The sequence below is a fragment of the Molossus molossus genome, unplaced genomic scaffold (genome assembly GCF_014108415.1).
Source record: "Molossus molossus isolate mMolMol1 unplaced genomic scaffold, mMolMol1.p scaffold_m16_p_1, whole genome shotgun sequence".
Taxonomy (NCBI): Eukaryota; Metazoa; Chordata; class Mammalia; order Chiroptera; family Molossidae; genus Molossus; species Molossus molossus.
The window spans coordinates 171,751,361-171,777,641 of NW_023425344.1; the positions used below are offsets into that span (position 1 = coordinate 171,751,361).

At 37.7% G+C, this 26,281-nt stretch overlaps 1 protein-coding gene across 1 annotated transcript; it reads right to left on the minus strand.

The window, feature by feature from the left end:
- Positions 1–14,825: 14,825 nt before the first annotated feature.
- Positions 14,826–15,767, minus strand: LOC118641299 (olfactory receptor 11G2-like). The gene has a single exon (XM_036278394.1). The coding sequence runs from the start codon at positions 15,765–15,767 to the stop codon at positions 14,826–14,828; it is 942 nt and encodes a 313-aa protein (XP_036134287.1).
- Between the last annotated feature and the right edge of the window lie 10,514 nt (positions 15,768–26,281).

Here is a 26,281-nt window from a genome sequence, read left to right on the forward strand (position 1 = left end):
CTCTGTTCTGTTCTTTCACATCTTCAATTCACTTGGCTGGTCAGTTGGGCAGGTAAAAATGGGTTAAAAATTTTGGAACTCATGATAATTCTGTACACAAATAAGTTAAGACTGTTGCCATAAAGCATAAAGGAAGAACCAGGACCAGCAGTCTGCTCCAAGATGTCAGTGTGGGTTGAGGAAGCGACAGAAGCCATCCCAGGAGCCTTGCGTCTCCAGCCAGGCAGTGATGCCCTGTGAGCCATTGTACAGCAAGGCCACCAGGCTCTGGCAGTTTGGGTCTGCATCCCATTCCTTCAGTTCCCGCATGTGGCCTGGCCGTAGTATCTCCAGTGTGGTCTCCACAAAAGTCACAAGCGCCACGTCGAGGACCCAGCTGGGGACTCCACAGATTAGGAGTATGTCCTGTGGCCACTTGGCACCACCAGCTTCTAGCGGTTTCTCAGACATCTGTGGTAGCAGGACCAGGTGAGCTGGTAAGGCTGGGGCGTGGGGGTGGGGCGGGGGCGTGGTGGTGCAGAGTTTGCCCAGGTAGTCGCAGCCACTCAAGGAGTCCTCCAGTGCCTGGATATTTTAAAATTTCTTTGTTCAACTGTAGTTCACATTCAGTATTATTTTGTATTCATTTCAGGTGTGCGACGTAGTGGTTAGACAAACATATACTTTACAAAATGAACCCCCCCTCATATTTCCAGTACCTACCTGGCATCAAACATAATTATTACAATATTATTGACCATATTCCCTATGCTGTAAACTACATCCCCGTGACTACCAATTAGTACTTCATTAAAAAAACTTTTTAATAGGCCCTGGCCGGTTTGGTTCAGCGGTTAGAGCATCGGCCTGCGGTCCAGAGAGAGCCAGATTTGGTTCCCGCTGGGGGGCACGTATCTCGGTTGCAGTTTGTCCCTGGCCCTAGTTGGGCCCTGCGGGAGGCAGCCACTCAGATATGTCCCTTTCACATTGATGTTTCTCTCTCTCTTTCTCTCTCCTTCCCACTCTATCTGAACAAAAAATAGAAAAATGTCCTCGGGTGAGGATTAAAAAAAAACCCAAAACTTTTTAATAGGCTATATTGGCGTGACATTGGTTAATAAAATTATATAGGTTTCAGGCATACAATTCTATAATACACGATTATATTGTATTGTGTTCACTACCCCAAGTCAAGTCTCCTAATTGCATATAATAATTTTTTTTTTTTAAAGAGCAGTATTCATTCTGTTTGGAAAGGTGAATTATGAAAGTGTGTGAAACAAAAAACATCAAACAATTTAGCTCTTTAAGAATGTTTCTAAATATCTCTTCTATACATATTCTTTATATTTTCATTGGTCATAATAACTGGAAAAGATTAGGTTGTGGGCAAGTTTTCTGTTTTTCTTTATCCTAATCGTGAAACTGAACTAGCACAGCCACTCAGTTAATGTTCACCAATAAGCTCTGGGTAATACTTAAACACACTTTGTTTTATTTTCTTTATAAAAACAAACAAATAAACAAAAACTTTTGAGTAGACTTTGATGAGTACTCGACAGTGGACTCAGAGTTTCTTACTCCATTCTGCAGCTCATTTATGCTGCAGAGCAGCCAGTTTTATTTTCAGATGTCGAAGGTATTTTTAAAGTTAGAAATTTACTTTTTTGTAGAATTCTGATGGTTTTACATTTTCTTGAAAGAGTGATTTGGCTTTTAGAAAACTGCTTTAGAACACTGAACTTCTCACTTTACTATCATATGAAAGCCTATTTGGCATAGAAAACAGTCAGATTACTTATATTTATCAAGAGAGTAAGAGCTTTTGTTTTTAGAGCCTGAAGAAAACTTTTAGAATCAGCTCTTAAACCACAGCAGATTTTCTGTGGTTTGTGCCTGACTAAGTGTTCAGCTTCCAGAAACCCATTAACAGCTGTTTCATGTGGATCCATCACTGAAGTAAAATGTGAAAACTTCTTCAGTAATATATTTACACATTGTGATATTTCTTTAGAATTACTTTTTATATTTTCTCATATATACACACATATATACTTATCTGTGTATATGTCTGTATTTAAATAAGTAAACTGGGTTCTAAGTTGTGATTTGTGTTATATTTTGCAGTCCTACTTTATTCTAGGAGTTTATTGACACTTGTAAGATAAATAAATTTAAATAGAAATGAAATATGAACAATCTGCCAACTCTTTAAGGACATATTAACTCAGGAATATGAGGCATAAGAAACTGTATAAAGTGATTAATAGCAATCTTCAGTTTGAAATATTGCTAACATGATTTTATCAATCAATATCATGTATCTATATCTCTTTAATTGTTAAATTGTTAATTACATATGGAGCCATATTTATTTTGGTTAAAAATGCTCATGAATATATCAATAGGTGTGACAAATTATAAATCATGGTGGGTAGTAAAGCCCTATGGACACCAATTTTTGTGTATTATAGTATATATGTAAATAGATGGTGATCTGTGAATGGTTATATGTATTTTTAAAAATAATTTTAAAAATGTTTTTATTGACTTTTTTTAGAGAAAGAAAGGGAGAGAGAAATAGAAACATCGATGTGGGAGAGATACATCTATTGACTGCCTCCTGCACCCCCCCCCCCCATTGGGGATCGAGCCTGCAACCCGGGCATGTGCCCTGACGGGGAATCGAACCAGCATCTCTCAGTCCACGACACAACATTCAATCCACTGAGCCACACCGGCCGGGCAGTTGTATGTATTTTTTCAGAACTTGTCATACTTTCTTGCCCTTTAATACTCTTGGCTTTTATCTGTACTGTTCTTTCACTTGCTCACATAAGAATTTATGATTCCCTTGTTTATAGCACATCTTATTTCATTTAATACTTGTTTATGAGCCCCACAAGAGAAGGAAAGGTGTCATATTAGCTTCTGTATATGATGCTCCTTCTAGCTCAGTGCTTAGCATATGTGTTCAACTGTTTTAATGAAAAAAAAAAAAACCAAAAAAAACAAAACCCAAAAACGACAGCAGAGGAATTGATACAACAATTATTTAAAAATTGTCACTTTCTATTTTTATACTTTATTTACTTTCACAGGTCCTCAGAGGAGGAAGACATTTCCTACTTTGTTCCAACAAAACCAAAGAATATTAGTGAAATGATATCCAGAGGCTATCAGTTTTGTTCTGTTTCCTTTTCCATCAATAATCAATCCTCTTTCTAATTTCCCAAAGAATCAAAGAATTATGAAGAAATACCTTCCTTGTTCTAATTTTATGATAAAATATTTAAAAATTTATTTTAATGTAAATATTAAATGTTATTTAAATACATGTTTAATAGCAATACATGCACATAGAATAAAAATTTAAAAATACAAAGGCATATAAAGTGAAAATGTCTCCTTCCCCCTGTCTTCAGACACCCAATTGTCTTTCTTAAAAGCATTCAGTTACTACTTTTTTTCTTCTTCAAGAAGCACACAATATACAACTCTATATAATTTTTCTTCACATGAGAGACGGCCCTAGATACAATCTCTTTTATCTTGCTTTTCATTTATAGTACACTTTGAGGACATTTTTATATCAACAGACATGTGCAGATCTTCATTTTTAACAGTTATGTAGTATATTCCAATCTATGGATATATAATAATTTACCTAATCAGTCATTAATTAATGGGAATTTAGATTGTTCCAGTCTTTTGCTATTACAAACAGTAGTTATTGTTCTTGTGCATATGCCATTCTTCTTTTTTCTTTTTTAAACGCTCACCCAAGGACATGCTTAATGATTCTCTGATTTGAGAGAGAGAGAAAAGGGAGTAAGGGGGGAAGGGGGGAGAGAGAGAGAGAGGAACATCAATGTGAGAGGGAACATTAATTGATTGGCCTCTACGTGCCCTGACAAGGAATAGAACCCACAACTTTTTAGTATACTGGATGATGCTCCAACTAACTGAGCCACACTGACCAGGGATATGCCATTTTTTCTCATGTATGAAAATACTACTCAGACAAATATTTAGGAGTGGAATTGCTGAGTCAAAGGGAATGTCTTTAAATTATGATAGTTTTTGGCAAAATGTCCTCTGTAAATGTTGTACCAATTTATGTTCTACAAGCAAAGAATGAGATTGCTATTTTTCACAACATCATTTTTTATCTTTATCAGTTTTTAGGGAAAAACTGTATTTACTAGAGTTTTCTGTAATTCTGAATATAATGAATATCATTTTATATTTATATATTTGGCACATTTTCTATTGTGCTGATGTTATTTTCCTCATTGGTCTGAAGATATTTATCCATATTATATACCTCAAGGATATTGAGGAAAGGTGAAATGGTGGAGGAGTGAATGGAAGCTATGCAGACGATCTCCCAGGACCAAACTGAAATTACAACTAAAATAAAGACAAATTGTCAGGAAAAAGCAACAGAAAAGCAGCCTGCAAGGACCATATAACTAGAGACATGGAATTGATCCTGGTAAAATTGTGGAGGCACAAGAGGGGGGCTGGGAGCCCACAGACAGCAGTGGTCTTAGCTGTGAGCAGTGCCCCCAGGGTTAAACACCCAAACCCACTCTACAGTGCAGAAAGCCGGAACAGAGGGCTAAAATAGCCACAGTCACTCACCTTGGGCTCCAGCAGAGAGAGGACAGACTGAACTGGAACCGTGTGGAGACACTCGGGATTCGGAGGGTGCTCAGAGCTTTTGCTGAGTTAAGGCCACACAAGACGGTGGCCAACTTACTCCTTCCCAGGGTTCTGGGGAGAGGCAGTGGCCCCTCCTCTGAAAATTCAACCCCACCAAGGTGGGCCATTGCAATGCAAATTGAGGCTCATTAACAACCAGCATCTGCCCCACCCTCAAGAAATCCCCTTATGCTGAAAACCTGAAAAAGTTTTTCATTCAACTGAGAAGCCAAGGCTCTTTAAGTAACAGAGACTAATAGACTCCAGGCAAAAAGTTAGAGAATAACTGAACTGTTCCTGGGCTTGCAACTCAACCCAGGAAAGTAAGATTAGACAGTGTTGTTTAACGTGGGTCCTCCCACACCATCCAAACCCAGTAGAAGAAGCCACAAACAGCAGAACACGAATACCCACAGGAAAAATTTGGCAGGCTTCCAAATCCACTGAGATAGCCAAAATGGTGAAACAAAGAAACAAATCTCAAATGAAAGAACAAGAGACCTCTACCAAAGATGATATAAATGAAATGCAGTTAAGCAAGTTAACAGAGATAGAATTCAGAGCCATGATCTTGAGGAAGCTCAACAGCATGAGTAAGGACATCAACACCATGAGCAAAGACATAATGACATTGAAAATCAACCAACTGGAAATGAAAAACCACCAAGAAAAAATGAAGAATGACATATCAGAAATTAAGAACACATTGGAAGGTCTAAACAGCAAAGTAAAGGAAGTGGATCAAATAAAGGTCAAATAAAGTGGATCAGTGAATTAGAAGACAGGGTAGAAAAAAATCAATGAATCAGAAAAACAGAAGGAAAAAAAACAATTAAAAAACAGGAAGAAAGCTTAAGAGAACTGTGGGACAACTGGAAACGTAATAATATTCACATCATAGGAGTCCTCAAAGAAGAAGAAAATGAGCAAGGGTTAGAGAATATATTTGAAGAAACAGAGACAGAAAACTTTCCTAACTTGGTGAAGGAAGAAGGCATTCAAGTTCAAGAAGCACAGAAAGCCACAAGTAAGAAGAACAAAACAGACCCACACCAAGACACATGATAATCAAAATGCCAAAAATTGAAGACAAAGAGAGAATCCTAAAGGGAGCAAGAGATAAGCAACAGGTTACCTCTAGTAAAAAAAAAACCCATTAGGTTATCAGCTGACTTCTCAACAGAAACACTACAGGCCAGAATGGAATGGCATAAAGTAATCAAGGTCATGAAAAACAAGGATCTGAATCCAAGACTACTCTATCCAGCAGGGCTATCATTCAAAATAGAAGGTCAAATAAAGAGCTTCCCAGACAAAAAAAAAAAAAAAAAAAAAAAAAAAAAAAAAAAAAAGAAAGAAAGAAAAAGAAAAAGGCTAAAAAAATACATTAGCACCAAACCAGCACTGCAAGATAAAAAGGACTGCTATAGTTAGCAGAAGAAATAGGAAGAAAAATATAACCACACTAAACAAAAATGGCAATAAATAAGTACATGTTAATAATGACCTAAAATGGAAATGGATTGAATGCTCTGGTAAAAAGACACAGAGGAGCTGATTAGATAAAAAAGCATGACTCATATATATGTTGTTTACAAAAAACCCACCACACAACAAAAGATTCACATAGGTTGAAAGTGAAGGGATGGAAAAAATCTGCCAAGCAAATCAAAAGGAAAGAAAAGCTGGGGTGGCAATACTCATATCTGATAAAATAGATTTCATATTGAAGGCCATAATTAAAGACAAAGAAGGCCACTACATAATATTGAAAGGATCTATCCAACAGGAAGATATAACCTTGGTAAATATATATTCACCCAATATAGGAGCACCAACATATATTAAAAATCTTCTAGAGGACATCAAAGGAGAAATCAACAGCACTACAATCTTAGCAGGAACTTCAACACCCCACTGACATCACTGGATAGATCCTCTACACAAAAAATTAAGGAAACACAGACTCTAAATGAAGCACTAGGTCAAATGAATTTAATAGATATCTACAGAGAATTACACCCCAAAACTACAGAATTCACATTCTTCTCAAGTACACATGGGACACTCTCAAAGATAGACCACATGTTAGGACACAAACTAAGTCTCTACAAGTTCAAGAAGGTTGAAATCATATCAAGCATTGTCTCAGATCACAATGGCATGAAACTAGAAATCAATTCCAACAAGAACATGCAAAGACATTTGAGCATGTTATTAAACAACGAATGGGTTACTGAGGTCAAGGAAGAAGTTAAAAATTTCCTGGAAACCAATGAAAATGAAGACACAACAACACAAAATCTATGGGATGCAGTGAAAGCAGTTCTGAGAGGGAAGTTCATAGCACTACAGGCCTACCTCAAGAAACAAGAATAATCTCAATAGATTAACCTCACAACTTAAAGAACTAAAAAACAAACAAAAAGAAAACCCCAGAGCAAGTAGAAGGAAGGAAATAGTAAAGATCAGAGCAGAAATGAACGACATAGAGTCCAAAAAAACAATTCAAAGGATCAATGAAACAAAGAGCTGGTTTTTCGAAAAGATAAACAAGATTGATGGACCCTTAGCCTGAAACTTATATAATTTTATTAACCAATGTCACGCCAATATATCCTATTAAAAAGTTTTGTTTTTTTTTTAATCCTCACCCAAGGACATTTTTCCATTTTTTATTCAGATAGAGTGGGAAGGAGAGAGAGGAAGAGAGAGAGAAACATCGATGAGAAAGGGACACATTTGAGTGGCTGCCTCCTGCAGGGCCCAACCAGGGCCAGGGACAAACTGCAACCGGGAACCAAACCTGGGTCTGGTCCTTAGTGGGAACCAAACCTGGCTCTCTCTGGACTGCAGGCCGATGCTCTAACCGCTGAACCAAACCAGCCAGGGCCTATTAAAAGTTGTTTGTTTGTTTTTTATCCTCACCCGAGGACATTTTTCCATTTTTTGTTCAGGTAGAGTGGGAGGGAGAGAGAGGAACAGAGAGAGAGAGAAACATCGATGTGAAAGGAACACATCGAGTGGCTGCCACCCGCACGACCAACCAGGGCCGGGGACAAACTGCAATCGAGGTACATGCCCTTAGCGGGAACCGAACCCGGGTCTCTCCAGACCGCAGGCCTACGCTCTAACCGCTGAGCCAAACCGGCCAGGGCTAAAAGTTTTTTTAATGAAGTATTAATTGGTAGTCACGGGGATGTAGTTTACATATTCCCTATATGGAATATGGTCAATAATATTGTAATAATTATGTTTGATGCCAGGTAGGTACTGGAAATATGAGGGGGGGTTCATTTTGTAAAGTATATGTTTGTCTAACCACTTATTTGTGGAATATAATGAGCATAACAGTCTGAAGAATGGGATAGTCCCAGAGACGTGGAAGTGGGGTACAGACTGACAATCCCCAGAAGAGGGGGTGGTGGGGGAGAGATAAACCACAGAACTTATATACAGGTATGCATGAACAGTGGACATGGACAACAAAGTTGGGGACAGGGCGGGGAGGGAGGTGGACAGGGGAATCAGTGGAGGTGGGGAGGAGAAACATCTGTAACAAAAATAAATTAATTAAAAAAAAAGAAGTCAGCTGAGAACCTTATGGGGGTTCCTTTGTAAGTAACCTGTTGCTTATCTCTTGCTCCCTTTAGGATTCTCTCTTTGTCTTTAATTTTTGGCATTTTGATTACTATGTGTTTTGGTGTAGGCCTGTTTGGGTTCTTCTTACTTGGGGCTCTCTGTGCTTTTTGAACTTGAATGCCTTCTTCCTTCACCAAATTAGGAAAGTTTTCTGTCACTATTTCTTCAAATATATTCTCTAACTTTTGCTCATTTTCTTCTTCTTTGGTGACTCCTATGATGCAAATATTATTACGTTTTCAGTTGTCCCACAGTTCTCTTAAGCTGTCTTCCTGTTTTTAATTGTGTTTTCCTTCTGTTTTTTTGATTGGTTGATTTTTTCCACCCTGTCTTCTAATTCACTTATCTGGTCCTCTGCTTCCTTTACTTTGCGGTTTAGACCTTCCAATGTGTTTTTTATTTCTGATATGTCATTCTTCATTTCTTCTTGCTGGTTTTTAATTTCCAAGTGGTTGATTTTCAACATTTCTATGTCTTTACTCATGGTGCTCATGTCCTTACACATGCTGTTGAGCTTCTTCAAGATTATGGCCCTGAATTCTAGTTCTGTTAACTTGTTTAACTGCACCTCATTTATCTCATCTTCGTTAGAGGTCTCTTGTTCTTTCATTTGGCTTTTGTTTCACCATTTTGGATATCTCAGTGGATTTGGGAGCCTGCCAAATTTCCCTGTGGGTGTTCGTGTTCTGCTGTTTGTGGCACCCTCTACTGGGTTTGGATGAGTGTGGTAGGACCCACGTTAAACAACACTGTCTAATCTTACTTTCCTGGGTTGAGTTGCAAGCCCAGGAATGGTTCAGTTATTCTCTAGCTTTTTGCCTGGAGTCTATTAGTCTCAGTGACTTGAAGAGTCTTGGCCTCTCAGTTTAATGAAAAACTCCCTCAGGTGTTCAGCACAAAGGGATTTCTTGAGGGTGGGGCAGATGCTGGTTGTTAGTGAGCCTCAATTTGCATTTCAATGGCCACTGGGTGGGATTGAATCTCCAAGATAAGGACCACCACCCCTCCCTGAGCCCTGGGAAGTAGTAAAGGAGTAAGATGACCACTGTCCTGTGTGGTTGCAACTCAGCAAAATCTCTGAGTGCCCTCCAAATCTTGAGTGTCCCCACACTATTCTAGTCCAGTCCGCCCTCCCTCTGCTGGAGCTCAAGGTAAGTGGCTGTAGCTATTTGAGCGTCTGTCCTGGCTCTGTGCTGTGGAGCCACTTGGGATTTTAACCCAAGGGTGCTGCTCTCAGTAAGGCCGCTGCTGTCTGTGGGCTCCCAGCCCCCCTTTTGCGCCTCTGCAATCCTACCAGGATTGAGTCAGTGTTTCTGGTTACATGGTTCTCCAAGCTGTTTTTCTGTTGCTTTTTCCTGGTGCTTTGTCTTTATTTTCATTGTAATTCCAGTTTGGTCCTGGATGATGGTCTGTGTAGCTTCCATTCACTCTGCTGCCATTTTGCTATCTTCCTGATTTTTAATTGTTTTTTCCTTTTGGTTTTCTAATTGGTTGAATTTTTTTCTACCCTGTCTTCTAATTCACTGATCCGGTCCTCAGCTTCCTCTACTTTGCTGGTTAGTCCTTCCAATATGTTCTTAATTTCTGCTATGTCATTCTTCATTTCCACTTGGTTGGTTTTCAGTGTTTCTATATCTTTACTCATGGTGCTTATATTCTTACTCATGCCGTTGAGCTTCCTCAAGATCATGCTTTGAACTCTACCTCTGATAATTTGCTTAGCTGCAGTTCATTGATCTCATCTTCGATAGAGTTCTCTTGCTATTGTTCTTTCATTTGGGATTTGTTTCTTTGTTTCACCATTTTAGCTATTTCAGTGGGTTTTGGAGCCTGCCAAATTTTTCCTGTGGGTGTTGGTGTTCTTCTGTTTGTGGCTCTCTCTACTGGGTTTAGATGAGCCTGGGTGGGCCCACATTAAACACCACTGTCAAGTCTTACTTTCCTGGGTAGATTTGCAAACCCAGGAAAGGTTCTGTTTTCCTCTAGCTTTTTGCCTGGAGGCTATTAGTCTCAGTTACTCAGGGCCCTGGAATGTAGTCCTGGTATTCTGAGTAAGAGGATTTCCAGAGGGTGGGACAGATACAGGTTGTTAATGAGCCTCAATTCACATTTCTTTGCCTCACCTGGAAGTGGCTGAATCTACAAGGGAGTGGTTGCTGCTTTTCCCCACAGCTCTGGGAAAGAGCAAGCTGGCCACTGTCCTTTGTGGCCACGACTCAGCAAAAACTCTGAGTGCCCTCCATATCCTGGATGTATCCTCAGGGTTCCAGTCCAGTCTGCTCTCCCTCTACCAGAACCCTAGGTCAGTGGCTGTATCCAATCCAGTGCTCTGTTCCGGCCCTCTGCGCTGTGAAACAAGCCTAGTATTTTATCCCTGAGAACACTGCTCACAGCTAAGACTGCTGCTGTTTGTGGGCTCCCAGCTTTCCACCCTCTCGCACCTCCACAGATCCTACCATTGTTCCTGGTTATATGGTCCTGTCCCACTGCTTTTCTGTTGCTTTATCCAACGATTTGTCTTTATTTTAGTTGTAATTCCCATTTGGTGCTGGGAGATTGTCTGTGTAGCTTCCATTCACTGCACTGTCATTTTCTCATCTCCCCTGGTTATTTACTATTAACCACTCTAGTCTTGCTTCATTATTCCCACCTCCTAAATAAAAATGACTAAGATGCCTGAAACACCAATCAGAAAGAATATATGTACTCCTATGCTCATAGCAGCACTGTTTACTATCTCTAAGATCTGGAAACAGCCCAAGTGTCCATCAGTAGATGAGTGGATAAAAAAAACTGTAGTACATATACACAATGGAATACTATGCAGCTGTAAGAAAGAAAGAGCTCTTATCCTTTGAGACGACATGGAGGAACCTAGAGAGTATTATCCTAAGTGAAACAAGCCAAGCACAAAAAGACAAATACCACATGATCTCACTTATTTATGGAATATAATAAACATAACAGTCTGAGGAATAGGGTAGACCCAGAAACATGGAAGTAGGGTACAGACTGACAACTCTCAGAAGGGGGGTTATGGGGGGAGGGAAGAGATAAACCACAGAACTTATATGCATGTATGCATAACCGATGGACATGGACAACAATGCTGGGAGCAGTGCCGGTGGGATCGGGAGGAGGTATCAATGGGGAAAGAGAAGAAATATCTGTAATAAAAATAAATTAATAAAAAAATAAATATAGTTTGAAAAAAAATGACTAAGATGCGAATCACTGAGTTGCCCCTTTCCTGACATCACCCTGTCTAAAACAGACTCACATTTTCTTGAACTTTTCCTCAAGTCACATAACACAAACCCAAATCTTATTTAAAAATCTCCTTCAAGCTCTTATTGACTTGTCCTATGGTTCATTTGGAATATTCTCCCTTGCTGTGGCAAAGTAGTAGACATGGTTACTATCACTACCATTATTATTATTAATATGGTCCTCACCATCTTTACTGTGGCCTATAAGACCTACATATTCTAGGCTCTGGCTACTTTAATTATCTCATTCTCACTCACTCATAGCTAGTCATACAGGAGATGTATCTTGAATACGCTAGTGTGCACCAACCTTCAGGGTCTTTGTGTTAGATATTCTTTCTGCCTGATGTTCTTCTCCGAGGTATTTACATATCTCACTTCCTTGCTTAATTCAGTTCTAATCTCTGTCCCCTCCTTAGAGAACACCTCCCACTTTTTTGACCACTTTGTTTGAAATATACACTGCACCCCTTCCATTCCTTTACTCTGTATTCGTTTCTATCAGTTAACAGTACATGGAATTAAGTATCTCTTTATTATCACTCTCTTGTACTCCCAGAGGGTAAGCTATATCAGAACAGGTCTTGTCTTGTTCATTTCTGTATTATCAACACCTAGAACAATTCCTGGTAAGAAGAAATAATGTAATAAAGATCATTAAAATGGTGAACTAATTCATTGCTTCATGTCCTGAACCAAGAATAAAAAGAAAGCATAGAATCTGTCCCTAGTAATGTTATTATGTAAACTTTAGGTGAAATGGGACAAATTAAAAGGATCAAGAGAAAGAGATCATAATCCTCTGGTTACTTAGTCGATGTACTATTCGGACTGTTATATTGTAGAACTCCATGTGCTCTAAATTTATTTTCTGCCTATATTACTATGGAATTGATTCTATTTTTTATGCCTTTCTATGGCTGATCTAGTATCTATGTCCACATATCTTCTACTCATCTTTCAAGGTTCAACTCAAATGGCATTCTCTTTGTATTACTTTCTATATCTCACTCTTCCAGGCAAAATTGGCCATGATTCTGCTTCTATAATATTGTTTACACAATTCCACTATATAACATTCAAGTTATTAACACATTATTGTATTGTAAGAGATTAACAGTTCAGGGAGGGACTTCCAGAATGGAAGAGTAAGAGCCTCCAAAACCCACTCCTCAAAAAAAAAAAAAAGAAAAGAAAAGAAATCTGGCAGAAATGATAAAAATTAGCTCTCTTTAGAACTTTGGAAATCAGCCTAAGGCTTGCAACAATTAGAGAAGCATTTATTCAATAAAACAGCTGAATCGGTAAGAAAAATGAGCTGTGTGGCATCCTAACTGGCTTTATTCCCATCTCCTTCTTTCCAGCTCCACAGTAGCCTTGGAAACCAGCAGACGTGCAGCCATGGTATCTGTGAAAAACAGCAGACTAGCATTTATTGAAATGCCCAAAAGAGGCATAATGCATAGGGACAGAAAGCAGATAAGTGGTTGCCAAGGGCTGAGGGAGAGGTAAATAGAAAGTGACTGCTAATGGGCATGGGATTTCTTCTTGAAGTGATAAAAATATTCTAAAATTTGTTCATGGCGATGGTTGCACAACTGTGTGAATAAACCAAAAAACATGGAATTGTTCACTTTTAAAAGGGTGAGTTTTATGGTACACAAACACTATTTTAATCAAGTTGTTACAAACAAACAAACAGGTTAGAAAAGCTTATTTCCATCACTGAGTTGTGGTCTGAGGTCAGGAAAGAAATATTGTTAATCTGGGTCACTCCAAAGGCTAGTACAATGCCAGGATAGCTTTTCATATTTTCTTTTTACTATAGTTTTTCTTTTTACTATTCATAATCTCCCCAAAATAAGAATTTGAAGAACATTCAAAAGAGACTTACCTATCTTAGATATAAATTTTTTTTGGCAAGGCAATGATTATTATACTTGTGTTATAATAGGTCTTATTGCTTTCTGATATTCAGTTTGGTTGATTTGCACCAAGATGGCTTTTGGAAAGAGAAGAAATGTGGATGCAGTCTCATTCTCTGTTATTCTAGTTTAGAAGTTCCTAAATTTCAATGCAGTCATTCCCAACTCTCTCTGTGTATTACAATCTGAGTTAATTAGTTGAGAACCACTGTCAGGTGGAGGTAGGTATCAATAGCAAATCCTACATGTGGTTATGATTACTGTGAGCCTTTTAGAGAATCTGTTGTAGATCTGTGGTTTCCCAACCTTAATGTGCATAATAATCCACAGAAAATAAAATGAAGATTCTGCATCATTCGGTCTAACATGAGGCCCTGAGATCCTGCTCTCTAGAGGGATCACGTTGTAAAGTATAGGATTGTCTAACCGCTGTGTTGTACACCTGAAACTAATACAAAATAATTTTGAATGTAAACTGCAATTGAAAAATAAAATAAAGAAAAATAGTTTAAAAACTAAAAGTTTCTTAGTGATGCTCAGCTGATAATCTTCAAATCACATTTTCAGTGGTAAGAGTTGTATGGTGTGTTTTAAAATATGCAGTAGTGGAAGCAGGGTTTGTAAGAAGGAAATGAAATAAAGTAGTTACCCTGTTAGACAAAGGGATTGATGAAGGGTGAGAGGCAGGTAATTTCTTAGACATTAACTTTCATCTGGTGAGAGTTTTCCATTTATTTGATTATCATTCAATGATTGGTTCAACCAGTTCAAGTTAATCTCACATTTTTCTAGGGAAGTGCTTTTCATTTCAGCCATAGGACATATAAAATACAGACTGTTACAGAATTTGCATAGTTTCTTTATATATGGTCCTGAATGTCAGGAATGATAGAATCTAGTGAGAAAATATGAACAGTATATATTTTTTTAATTTAAATTGACATTTTTGTGCTAGGTATTTTGTTGGTCCTGGGATTACAGACATTAATAAAGTATGGTCCCTGCTCTTAAGAAATTCAGTCTAGTAAGGATGGGGAGGCATGTGGTGATGGATTTATAAACAGTTAACTATAATACAAGAAAGAAGAAAAGACACGTTAAATAGAAGTACAAGTAATGTTCTGTGGAAGAGGCAATTAATTCTGCCTAAGGAAAGACTTCATTCATGTCCTGGCATTTGGGGTTTCGAAATGGCTCCTTCAAAAAGTTCACATCTATTTTCCAGTTTCTTAACGGTTCACTGACAGGAGGCGGCTTGCAGTCTGAACTCATCTGGGAATAACTCACTAAATCACAGCCAATTTTAGGAACCTCTTAGAACTTTCTTCAAGGCATCCTTCATTTCTTTATTCCGAAGGCTGTAGATCATGGGGTTGAAAAAAGGGGTCAAAACTGAGTAGAACAAAGTTGTGAACTTCTGCATGCTCTCTGCTTGTCCTGTCCCTGGGCTTACATACGTCATCATGACCGAACCATAGAATAAAAACACAACGGCCAGGTGTGAGGAGCAGGTGGAGAAGGCCTTCTTCCGGCCAGCAACTGAGGGCACCCGAATTACGGCCCTCAGTACCAAGGTGTAGGAGCCAATAATGTAGAAAAAGGTGGCAAAGATAAGAAGGGAACTCATGGTGCCACACATGAGAACAGTCCCTGGAATTGGGACACAGGCTGAAGCCAGGGCCAGCAAAGGACCCAGGTCACACAGAAAGTCATCAATCACATTCAGGCCACAAAATGGTAGCTGGCTAACGAGTATCACTGGGACCAGAAACCAGAGGAAACCATATACCCAGCAAAAGATGACCAGGTTGCTGCAGAATTTCATAGTCATGATGGTGAGGTAGTGCAGGGGGCGGCAGATTGCCAGGAACCGATCATAGGCCATGATGGAGAGAAATAAGCATTCAGTTGTGCCCAGTGAGAAGAAGAAGTACAACTGGAGCAGGCACCCAGCAAAGGAGATGGTTTTGGTCTGGGAGAGGAAGTTGGCCAGCATGTTGGGCACATCAGAGTTGACATAGCAGATCTCCAGGAAGGAGAAATTAGCCAGCAGAATGTACATCGGGGTGTGGAGCTGGTGGTCCCAGTGCACTGCACACACGATGGCCATGTTTCCAAAGAGGGTCAGGATGTAAGTCACAAAGAATATGGAAAAGAGGAAGATCTGTATTTCCCAGCGGCAAGGGAAGCCCAAGAGGATGAACTCACTCACAGTGTCAGAAATGTTACTCGCCTCTGAGGTCATTTTCTTCCACCCTGTGAGGACTGCAGCAGAAATTACATACACAAAGGGAATTTTGCCTCCTGGTTCCTCCCCAGGAGAGTGAGCACATTTTCCTTCCCACATGGGAAGGGGCTTAGACCAGTGGTTTCTATTTTTGATTGGGCACCCCAACAACACAGTTGTTGAGTATACTCTTTTATATATGACTATTTACTTTAAAACTATATACAAACGACTATCAATTGATATAGTAAATACTGTTAAAGATTTTGGAAAAAGCTTTCTTAGAATTAAAATAAAAATAGAAATTCAGAGATTTCCTTTCTGCATCCTTCATTGGGTTGCCTGGTATACCCAAGTTTGAAGAACATTGATCTAGACAATACAGATAAGTGGCTGGCTAAAGCTACATTCAGATGTAAACTTTAACATGGGCAATTCAATTCTAAAACGGTTAGACTTGACAAACAAAACAGTAATATTAGCTAAGTGACATAAAGGAGGGAGCATGAAGCTTGGTAGCCAGATGTGAAAATAACTACAGAGTGTTACAATTTGGCTACATTAAGTGACCATGTATAGGCCATTATTAGTATCGAAGCTCTCTCTGTAGGATGGTGTGGTAGTACATGGACTCCAGACTTGATATTATCAGAATCATATGGAGGAACCTTTGAAAGGTGTAGATTTCTAGGCTCCAGCTCAGGTTTGGGATCCACTAGTGTAGCTGAGCATGGGCTTTGGGATTACAGATCTTGGCTCTGCCACTTCCTGAGGAGTATTTCCTCAGGGAAGGACTTAAACTCTGACACTGTGTTACTTGCTCTATAAAATATGAATAGCAACACCTCCATAGCAAGGATGACATGAGAGTAGCATAAAACGATATATGCAAAATCAGTTTACAAGTTATAAAATGCGACAGAAATGTAAATTATTACAAATTGTTCAGGGATTATTATGTTATTATTATGATGCTAGATTATTAACTACCCTTGTTAATCTTTATAAATTAAACTTATTTCAAAATGCCAAGGAATGTTTTTGCTTGTAGAATTTTAGCCATATGATAGGTTAAGTACATGTATATATGTGTGTGCATGTACATGTGTGTGTATGAATAGGAGAACGCTCCTCAGTCCTCTCTGACCACACCAGGTACAACTCCCTAATAAGCTTCCTTTTACGGCCATTTTTTAAAATCCCATCCAACACACCAGAGTACTCATTTTCTTCTTTATAGACTGTCTTCCTTGCAGGGATACCGTTAGAGTTTTAAATGATCGTTATTCACAGTGGCCAAGACATGGAAACAACCGAAGTGTCCTTTGACAGATGCCTAGATAAAGAAGATGTGGTACATCTATACAATGGATTAGTACTCAACCATAAGAAAAGATGAAATACTGCCACCTGAGACAATGTGGATGGACCTTGAGAATATCATGTAGCAAAACAAGTCAGACAAAAAAAGTTAAGAACCATATGATTTCACTCATATTGGGATATAAAACGGAAAGCAACAAATGAACAAACAATAAAAATAAACAAAAACTCACAGACACAGACAACAGCATGATGGTTATCAGAGGGAAGGGAGTAAGGGAGTAGCAAAGGGTAAAGGCAGTCAAATATATGGTGATGGAAGAAGATTTGACCTTGAGTGGTAGGCACACAATACAAAATACAGATAATGTATCATAGAACTGTACACTTGAAACCTATAAGATCTTATTAACCAATGTTGCCCCAATAACTTTAATAAGAAATAAATGATAGGATCATTTCCCTGATGGCTACACTGTAGCTTGTATTAAAGATACCTAGTGGAATCTGCCAAGCTTCCTGAGTGATCCATCCCCACACTTTACCCCCCTGCCCCCACACACAACTGTGGGGTTTCCTGGGAAATGAGGATTAGATTGTGCTCACATGATCGTAACAGGGGCGCACCAACAGATACTATTTCAACACAGGCAGCCTTACAGAAATCAGAATTTTGGTGCAACCTTTTCTCTTTCTGGTATTTTTTGATTTTGTAGCTTATTCAGGCCTGGAGAAAGCCTGACTATTCTGTTGAATACAGGGGAATAGAGAAAAGTGTTTCTGAAATTTAGGCTTTGACCTAGGCAAAAGTTTAACCCAGCCGAAGTTTGGAATATGGGTCTATCATCTCTGTTTCACCTATTTTTTCCTACTTTCCCATTTTAGAAGCTCAGAGCTCACATTTTCTGTTCACCTTTTCTTAATAACACCAGTTCTCCGGGAAACATAAACCCAATAAACGAATGTGTAAACTTAAGTCCAACATCTGTGAAGATTATAGCAGTTTTCATTTTCCATGTGATGCACACAAAGGCACATGACCAGATGGCGCATACATCAAACTCATTGGAGTGGCATTTATTGGGGGGAAATTGTAGACCTGGATCAGTCCCATTCCAAGAGGGCACCCCAATCTTTGAACTCTGAGGTTTCTTTTAACTGTGTGAATAGGGAAGTGCTGACCCCTCCCTCAATGCAATTAGGGCTGGGATATAATATCAACACGAAGAAAATGTGGCTCTAGTCCTATTTCCAGGCTCAGGTTTGTGGCTGGGGAAAAATGGGCACCAGCTCTTCTCCTGGTGTGATGAGAGGCCGGGATTCAAGCTTTGCAGCTGCAGTTGTAGGAAATGATAAGCTAATAGCAGGGTTCTTTACATGAGCCATGTGATAGAGAAAGTAATTGCCTTAAGCACTGGGCAACAGCTGCTCCATTTCCATGGAGGTTAACAGGAGGCAACTTCCTCTTTGGGAGGGCAGTTGGAAAGGGATTACTTTTGAACCAATTAACCCTTATGTTTAACATGTATTTTGTTTTGGGAATGGGCTTTCTTAATTACTCTGTAGAGGAACCATAGAAGCATTATGGCTTCTATTTCATATATGAGGAAATAAAGTCTCAAAGAGGTTATATCCCAAACCAGCAAGTGATGGGGTCAGGACAAGATTCTCTGCTTTTTGGCTCCTATTTTACTGTGTGTTTTTTCCCCTCACTATTTATTTTAAAGAAACTCCTGAATAAATGTGTCCAAAATGTGACTCATCCCATGGAGAAAGTTAATCATATGAATTAAACGAGTAACTATAGACATCTTGACATCATCTGAGGGTAAGGAGGTAAGGTCATCCTAGCACCCCTCAATCATACTACTTTGGTAGAATTGTGTTCTTTTTAAAAATTTTATATAGCTGTCTTTTTTTGGGTAATAAAAATAGTTAAAAGGCATATATATATTTCAAGAGCTGAACTTAATGTATTCTCAAATGTGGTCATAAAATGGCATCAACTGGCCATTGAGAATGAGATGCTGCAAGGTGCTATTTCATGGCGGTAGTTAAAAAAAAAAGAGGTAATTGATCCCTCTCAAATAAACTGACGTGAGAAGAGCAGAGCAGGCAGTTATCTATAGAGCTGTTTTACTCTTACCTGCTGTTGTGATCTGCAATATTCAGCTCCCCATTGTTATCCATAACCTGAGGCAAATCACCCCTCACTCAGTTATACAAAATCCAGATAAATGAAATAAAGTAAGAAGAAAATTTAGAAACGTAGAGAAGATAAAGTAAAAAGCAATGATAGACACTGAAGAAACATGTAAAAGGGATAGAGGCACCCATTTCCTTGCATTTTGGGGTGTTATAATTCTACTTGTTGCAGCCTTCGACTTATCGTTACTTATATCACTTAAGAATTTATCACCAAGTAGATGTTATTTCATTTCTACCACTGCCTTACTGAGTCTTTATTTGCCAGTTGTTTTTGTAGAATAAAGGACAATAGATTCAATGTGTTATGTCCTAGGGACTCAATTATGGGAATAGTTGAATTCTATTCCATGTTCACCTCTTCCCTCCTGTACTCTGGAGGAAATAAAAAAACAGTCAAGTCTATGCCCTGGCCGGTTTGGCTCAATGGTTAAAGCATCAGCCCTTGGACCAGAGAGACCCGGGTTCAGTTCTCGCTAAGGGCACCTACCTTGGTTGCGGTTTGTCCCCGGCCCCGGTTGGGGTTGTGTGGGTGGCACCCAGTCGATAATGTCTCTCTCACATTGATGTTTCTCTCTCTCTCTCTCTTCCTCCTTCTCTCCCTCTTGCTCTATCTAAAGATAAATGTAAAAATGTCCTTGGGTGAGGATAAAAAAAAAGGTCAAATCTAGCTTTCTATTTCTTGGAATAATGTATTGCTCATATTCACTGGCCCCAGAGATATCATGGGGTAGAATGGGGTCTACAAAATCACAGTTTCTTATTCATCTGAGTTCACTGAATCTCGAAGCAAGAAGAGACTTAAGGAGTTCTTTAGCCTCTCCTTCAACCAGCAGTAAGAGCCCCTCTCTTCTACCTTCTTGCTAGTTGGTTATCTAGCTTCTGCTGGAATAACCCATGACAAAGAGATCACTGAAAAGAAGACAGCTTTCATTTTTGGAAGTTGTAAAAACCTCCCTGTTCTCTCTTACATTCCTGGGTCACTTTGTCATCTTGATTTATCCTCTTGGTCTTCTGCCTCAGGGAAGACAGGGTAACACTAATTATGTGCCCATCATATGCACACACTCTGTTAGGATGTTGAACATGCATTACCCTTCATACTCTTCCAGCAATTACAGAAGTAGTTACTGAGCCATGTGAAGGCAGTAAGTGGCTGTTCTGGGCAGGTATGTGTCCTTTCAATTACATTATATGAATGGTTCAGAATACGTCTACACAACAGCACTTAAAAATATTTGAGGAAGGTACTCATGTGTTCCTTGCCTCTTCTCTATTTACACTAAGAATTCTTGGTTAATTAATATGACATTATTTCCAGAGTGCTCACCATTGTGGTTGCCTTCTGGTGATTGTTCATACCTTTCCGAAGGTGTGATCTTACTAAAACTGAACGCAGTACTCTGTGACTGACACAGTGCACAGTAGCATTATAGTAATCTCTAGAAATTCACGTTGACTTATATTGACAGTAACTGTATACTTTTACTTTTATTGAATTTTTATTTTAGCAAAGCCCTTAGAGTTTGTTTATAGGAATTTCTTTAAACCATATTGGCCCCATCTGATGCCTGTGTCATTGAATTTTTAAAAAATTTTATTGTTGAAAATATTACAGATGTTCACCCCTTTTCCTCATTGACCCTCCTTCCTGCTCCTACCTACCTCCTGCTTTCCCCAACCTAATGTCTGTGTCAATTGGTTGTGTATATATGCATATAAGTTCCTGGGTTTATCTCCTCCCATCCCTTCCAATCTCATCCCTCTGAGGTTTGTTAGTCTGTTCCCTACATCCCTGACTCTAGATCTCTTTTGGTAGACAGTTTATTTTGTTCATTATGTTCCACAAATAAGTGAGATCATGTGGCAATGAATTGTGAAGGAAGTTAAGAGCAATTTCACCAAGTGTTTTAATCTATTAAGATGAAAGACTTTCAAATATTAGCTTTCTTTTCTATTTTTATTGCCTATACATTTGATAAAATTTCTTGTGTGTGTCACATGTCTTTGATTAAAATATTATATAGAACATAAGAAAATGCTTTTTCAGATCACTTAAAACTTTTTCTATGTTAACATCTATTATTATCAACAATTATAGATGGCTGATCTAAAAAATAGATAAATCATTCAAAGGTGATAAAAATGACTTTGAATTTCTGGAAAACATTCTTGCAAACATTATTAAACAGATGATTTATAAACATTTTTTAGAAACAGTTTTTGGACTTAAACTTGTACCCTTATTTAATTTCAGTTTTTAAAAAAATGTTCTTTTATTCTAGAGAATCCTTTAAAGACACCATTAGTGATTTTGTGTAAATTTCCTCTGCACCCTGAGATATAATTTGCCTATGTCTAAAAATTTAAGCTTATTTAAAATAATTGAGTATTGTTTTATTTTATTTTCATGTCAATCTCCTTTTTTTCAGGTGAAGTTATTTTAATAATATATATTATTTAACCCAATTTATCCAAAATAATGTCATTTCAACATGCATTGAATTTTAAAAGTTTCTAATGTCTTATTTTACATTTTAAAATACTGGGTCTACAATGTCTGGTATATGTTTTATGCTTACAGCACATATCAATTCAGACTCCACATTTCAAGCACTTCTGCTTTTGGAAATATCTTTCTTTGGAGCTGCCCATAGTCTACTTTACATTGATGGGTTGCATCTCTTTCTCTCTCCAGAGTACAGGAAATGGTCCTGTCTATTCCTTTCATCTTATAAATTTTGCAAGTAAGGAGACCCTCTCACCACAATGCTATCAGCTGGTATTGGAAAGACCTTCTTGTTTAGGTATTAATCCAGTGAAAACTCACTAAATTCCTTAGAGAAACACCTTCTTTCTTTATAATCACTTTATTATACTTGTCTCTTTGTATGTTTGTCTCTTTCTTTCTCTCTTTTCATTTATTTTTTTCCCCCCTAGAGTAACATCTAAGATGACAATATAATTTGGGATTTCTTACCCTGGAAAATTTAAGAACTGGCTACAATACTACTCATCTTATATAATTTCAGTACTTGTATAATTAAAGAACAATATTTCATAACATTTTCAGTAAAATATTTCAAAATAACAGCATTAACTTTTTGATCACTGTCCAGCACAAACTTTAGTTCATTTTCTGTCAACTATCACTTTGCTACCATTTATTGAACACTTATGTGGTAGTACAATCTTCTCAAGTTTATCTTCTAATCTTCATTTGGCTTTCTAGCTGATTGCTGGCCTGATCTATTTTAAAAAGGCAATGAAAATTTATGAAGTGCCTACTGTATTTTTGTTAACTTTTCAATGCAAGGGATGTTTTAGAATGTATATTTATTTTCCCACATATTGAAATGTTTTAACAATTAGAAATATTATTCTCAGTAAAATTAAGGGGCGTTTTAATAAGTAAATATGAAATTTCAGTGTAAATTGTGGGAGTTAAGTTTATATAACTTCCACATTACTGAATGAAGGTTATTAATTTAAATATGAAAAGTATAATTTTTCTTTTTCTTTTCAAATTAGCTCAGGTGAATAATTATGATACCAGTGTTGGTGAAGGTGTAATGAAATGACATTCTGGCAGGCAATTTGGAAATACCCAGATCTTTGAAACATTTGTACCCATTAAATAACAATCAGAGGTGTAGAAAAAAATTTAATAATAAGCTAGGTTATATAATAGTGCATATGAATTTCTGGGATCATATTAAACTACCAGTTCTTTGAATTGTGAATAGTGCTACTATGAACATAGGGATACATATATTCTTTCTGACTTGTGTTTTGGGATTCTTAAGCTATATTCTTAGGAGTGGGACCACTGAGTCACAATAGCCAAGCTCTGGAAACAGCCCAAGTGCCCATCAGTAGATGAGTGGATAAAAAAGCTGTGGTACACTTACACAATGGAATACTATGCAGCTGTAGGAAAGAAAGATCTCTTACCCTTTGAGACGACATGGACGGACCTGAAGAGTATTATGCTAAGTGAAGTAAGCCAGCCAGAGAAAGACAAATATCACATGATCTCACTTATATGTGAAATCTAATGAATAAAATAGAAACAGAAGTATGGAAACATGGAACAGACTGATGAACCTCAGAGGGAAGTAGAAAGGGCGGTGGGAAGAGGTTAACCAGAGAACTTTCATGCATATATGCATTACCCATGGACACCAACGGTAGGGTGGTGAAGGCATGGGGCAGGATGGGAACTGGGAAGAGGGGAGCAATGGGGAAAAAAGGGAAACATCTGTAATACTTTCAACAATAAAGATTAAAAAATACAGGTTCTGACAAAAAAAAAGGATGGTGCTTGGGATTCTAAATTTCTTATAAGTAGTAAGTATTGCTGATTTTTTGAGTAGGAAAGCTTTATAAAGTTCTTTATACTTAATAGAATTCTTTGTGTAGCAAGGGTTTATGTAGTTCCTTATATACATTTCTGTAGAAAAAGTAAATAATACACAAAAATAAAAAGATTCCTGAAAAGAAATAAAACTTAAATAGTAATTAGTTTTTCCAGGTCAGATGATAGGTTATATAATGTTCGTCTTCATACATGTCTAGATTTCCCAAAATTTCTATGAGTAACATATATTACTTTTATAATCTGAAAAACAAATCATTATAAAAGATTGATTTCAAATTTCTTACTCCTCTGGATCTTCTACCTCCCCCAAGCACTTTTTGTGACCTTTGCTATTCTTGGACTGTTTCGAGGTGCAAGGGAGCCTACTCTGTGCCACGTTTGACTTACCGTGCAGGCTTTCAGCGCCCCTTCGCTTGTTACTTGAATTACAAGCCGATGAAGTCAGCCTCTGTGCGAGAGTTGAGGAGAAAGGGGACCTTTCCAACAGGGCATCTGGAAGGCTGTATTTTACTTTCAGGTGACCGACACCATTTCATAAACCTAGGGCCGGGACTAGAAGGTAAATTTAAAAATTTGAATGCAATGTTATGAAACTAGCCATCACCTTCTGGAGAGGGTTTGTGTTCTTGCTTCATGTCTCACTCTCAGTTTACTTTTCTTCCCTAAATGAAACAAAAAGAAAGGTATATTAGTTTCTAATTTGGGTAAATTTTATTTTAAGGAGCACCACGTAGTTTAGAATAAAGGTCACAAAACCATGGCAAATAGGAGAAAGGATGAAATGAAGATAATAGTAATTATTATTATTTTTTGGCGTTTCTAGTTGACAAAATTTGAAAGTAATAGTTTCTTTTACAACTAGAGAGGTAGAAAGGTACTCTTCCAAACTTACATTTCCACAAGCAAAATAAAATACATATTTTTCTCCATCCCATATTCATGAAACATCGGCCCTTTGTTGAAGGAGTTGCCGCAGGCACTGGTCAGGAACAGGAAACTGTCTGCAGATAAACCCTCCCCTGCTCTTCATGTCCTCTGATCTCAGGATTCTGCCCCTGGTGCTTCACTTGCAGCGCACTTGGGGGAGTCTTTTCAGTTGGAAAAGACGTGTTTTTTTCCCCCTTCAGCTATAATAAGAATGAAAGCTTGGATTCTCCACTTGTCCCCAGTGAAACTATTGCTGGACTACAGCCAGCTTCCCCAAAGAGACTCTTGGCTGAGATTCTCTCAGCTGGATGGACATTACCCCAGGGACCTATCCTTGGATGAGTTTATTTCAAACATCTGATAATCCTTTTGTCATATAAAAACAATGATTCTACTCCATCTGTTTACACTGTCCACTTGCCATGCAATTCTGAGCCTATTTCACGGAATAAAAGGATGCCTATTTTTTTTACTCATTTTTTAATTTATTACATGCTGATAGCTGCCCTTTTACTTTGCCATATAAATATTAGCAGTTAATATTTACTGAAAGCTTCTTATGTGCCAGGCAGTACGATAGAAACTTTTATAAATAAGCTCATTTAACTCCCATAATAATTCAATGTTAGATGTATTACTATGACTTTTATTTTATAGTGAAGTTATTGAAGTTTAGATAAATTAGTTTGTTCAAAGTGTCACATCATATAAATGGTAATGCCAGTATCTGAATTAAGTTGTCTGTGAGCACAGATCCTGAGTTCTTAAATACAAAACTATTTTACTTATTAACTCATCTCATGCCAAGCACCATGGCAAATTCTTACATAAAAATCACCTTTTAAAAATGCTTCAACACCCTGTGTGCCAGGTATCACTGCTGTAATTTAAAAATTCTGATTATCAAAGTAATATGTGTTTAAACAAAATTTGTAAGATTCAGAAGAGTTAAGGGAGCTATAATTAGTGATAATTTGATCAAGCAGGTAAAAACTTGGCATATTTCCTGTGGTCTTTTACTTTCTAGCACTTTTTCATTACACATATGAGGTCAGACAGCATTTACAATTTAGTCTCCTACTTACATAAGCATTTTTTGTAATTACAATTATTAAAATATTTTTAAAGCTATGGAATAGTGTTATTTTGATAACATTCCCCTAGTGTGTAATTAGGCTATTTAAAATTTTTTATCTTAAAATAATACAATAAAAATATTTGGGTTTAAATGTTTGTTTAATTTTAGAATATGTCCCTAGAATAGATTGCTTAAAAGAAAATTATAATGCCTATATATATATAATTATAATTACTTCCCAAAATATATTCTCAAAAGATCTGTTGATGTATATACTATTTTATGGTATCCTTTTAAATATAAGGATGGTATTGTTAAAATTTATCTCTACCTTGATAAAAGAAAATCATCTATATCTCATTTTTTAAAACTTTTTTTTTTCCCATTCCTCTTCCCGTTGACCCCTTCCTCTAAAATTTGTCAGTCTGAACCATACTCCTTTCTATGTCTCTGGGTCTATTTTGTTCATCAACTTTTCTTTGTTTACTATATTCCATAAATAAGTGAGATCATGCGGTATCTGTCTTTCTCTGATTGGCTTATTTTTCTCAGCATAATACTCTCCAGGACCCTCCATGTCATCTCAAAGGATAAGAGATCTTTCTTTCTTATACCTAC

Bases quoted from the DNA above. Each gene is read 5' to 3' on its own strand.
- LOC118641299 (XM_036278394.1), bottom strand. From the start codon at position 15,767: ATGACCTCAGAGGCGAGTAACATTTCTGACACTGTGAGTGAGTTCATC.